This window comes from Oryctolagus cuniculus, chromosome 16, assembly GCF_964237555.1.
Source record: "Oryctolagus cuniculus chromosome 16, mOryCun1.1, whole genome shotgun sequence".
Lineage (NCBI taxonomy): Eukaryota > Metazoa > Chordata > Mammalia > Lagomorpha > Leporidae > Oryctolagus > Oryctolagus cuniculus.
The window spans coordinates 67,912,450-67,914,556 of record NC_091447.1 but is presented as its reverse complement, the minus strand read 5'-3'; the positions used below and the strand labels follow the sequence as shown (position 1 = coordinate 67,914,556).

The window sequence follows — 2,107 nt, the reverse complement described above, 5'->3', positions numbered from 1 at the left end:
ACACAAAGAAAGAAAATCCTGAAACAGTGAGAGAAAAGTAGCTCATCACCTACAATGAAGCTCCTAAAGAATTGTTGTCAGTTTTCATCATACACTTAGGATCCTTAGAAATTCTCTTCTCGGTCTTCATACACTTGAAGAAATCAGAATCTCTGGTGGAGAGGTCCAGGCCTGAGTATTGCTAAAGCTCCCTGGTGTTCCCTAAAAGTAAGCAGCACTGCACACATTCTCACAGATAATGAAGGGTGACACACATATGTGTAAGATACATATGAATTTTGGAAAATATGGAAACATTGAAAACACAAAAGGAGGGGCTGGCAATGTGGCATAGCAGGTAAAGCCGCTACCTGGAGTGCCAGCATCCCATGTGGGCACCAGTTCTAGTCCCAGCTGCTCCACTTCCAATCCAGCTCTCTGCTATGGCCTTGGAAAGCAGTGGAGGATGGCACAGGTGCTTGGGCCCCTGCACCCATGTGGGAGACCTGGAAGAAGCTCCTGGCTCCAGGCTTTGGATTGACACAGCTCTGGCCATTGTGGCCAACTGGGGAGTGAACCAGCAGATGAAAGACACCTCTCTCTCTCTCCCCCCCTTCTCTTTCCTGCCTCTCCTCTCTTTGTGTAACTCTGACTTCCATGTAAATAAATCTTAAAAAAAAAAAAATGAAGCCAGCGCCATGGCTCACTTGGTTAATCCTCCTCCTGCAGCACTGGCATCCCATATGGGTGCCGGTACTAGTCTCGATTGCTCCTCTTCCAATCCAGCTCTCTGCTATGGCCTGGGAAAGCAGTGGAAGATGGCCCAAGTGCTTGGGCCCTGCACCCTTATGGGAGACCGGGAGGAAGCTCCTGGTACCTGGCTTCAGATAGGCGCATCGCCAGCCATAGTGGCCATTTGGGGAGTGAACCAATGGAAGGAAGACCTTTTTCTCTCACCTCTCTCTCCCTCTCTCCCTATCTCCCTCTCTCCCTCTCTCCCTCTCTGTCTATAAGTTTCCTGTCAAATAAATAAATTTAAAAAAAAAGAGTTGTTCATCAGTCTAGGATGTCTGCATTAGCAACAGGAACCTATAGTATCATAGGATTCAGACATACTGTGGTTAACATGAAGAAAAATTCTATAATGCTCTCCACCAAAAACACCAAAAGAGGCCACTTTAAGGCACATGTATGGAGAGAAAAGAGCCTCAAATGCCATGGAATGAGGGAGGTGAGATGTGTAGTTCTAGGACTCAGTTTTTCTGCTTTTCCAACCAGTGCTCCAAATGCATGGCACTGAGACTGTGTTGCTGAGGAGCCTCCAGATGGCCCTCTTGATGTCCCTGTTCCTCAGGCTGTAGATAAAGGGATTGAGCATGGGGGTGACCAGAGTGTACCCCACTGAAGCCCAGGCATCCTGCCCCAGAGAAAGTGAGAAAGTTGAACTGAGATAGACCCCAAGGCCTGTTCCATAAAATAAGCAAATGACTGACACGTGAGAGCCACAAGTAGAGAAGGCTTTGTACTTCCCACCTGGTGATGGGACCCTCAGAATGGAGGAAACAATTTTATAATAAGAGAAGAAGAGTGCTGACATAGGGAGAAAAGCATATATGACACCAACAAAACATACAAATATGTCATGAATGATTGTGTCAAAGTAGGTGAGGTTGAGAAGCTGAGAAGGGTCACAGAAGAAACTGGAAATTTCAACATCCTTGAAGCAGGTAAATTGCAAGACCATCAAACTGTGCAGCAGGGAATCCAAAACGCTGGCCACAACTGACACTGAAACTAAGAAGCCACAGGTGCGGGGGTTCATGATGACCTGGTAATGAAGAGGGTGGCAGATGGCAACAAACCTGTCATAGGTCATCACTGTCAGAATCAAATCATCCATGCATTCAAAGATGATGGAAAAAGACATCTGTGTCAGGCAGCCCACATAGGAGATGACTGTGCTGTGAGTGTGGATGTCCACAATCACCTTGGGAACCGTGGTGGAGGTGAGACCCACATCAGCCAAGGACAGGTTGCAGAGGAAGAAGTACATGGGGGTGTGGAGGTGGGAGTCTGAGCTGACAGCCAGGATGATGAGCAGATTCCCAAGCACTGTGACCAAATACAT

General features: G+C 47.3%; 1 protein-coding gene across 1 annotated transcript; it reads right to left on the bottom strand.

The window, feature by feature from the left end:
- Nucleotides 1-1,014: 1,014 nt before the first annotated feature.
- Nucleotides 1,015-2,107, bottom strand: LOC100344370 (olfactory receptor 7E178-like). Its single transcript, XM_070059299.1, has one exon. It carries the CDS (start codon nucleotides 2,105-2,107, stop codon nucleotides 1,226-1,228), a length of 882 nt encoding a protein of 293 aa, XP_069915400.1. The 3' UTR covers nucleotides 1,015-1,225.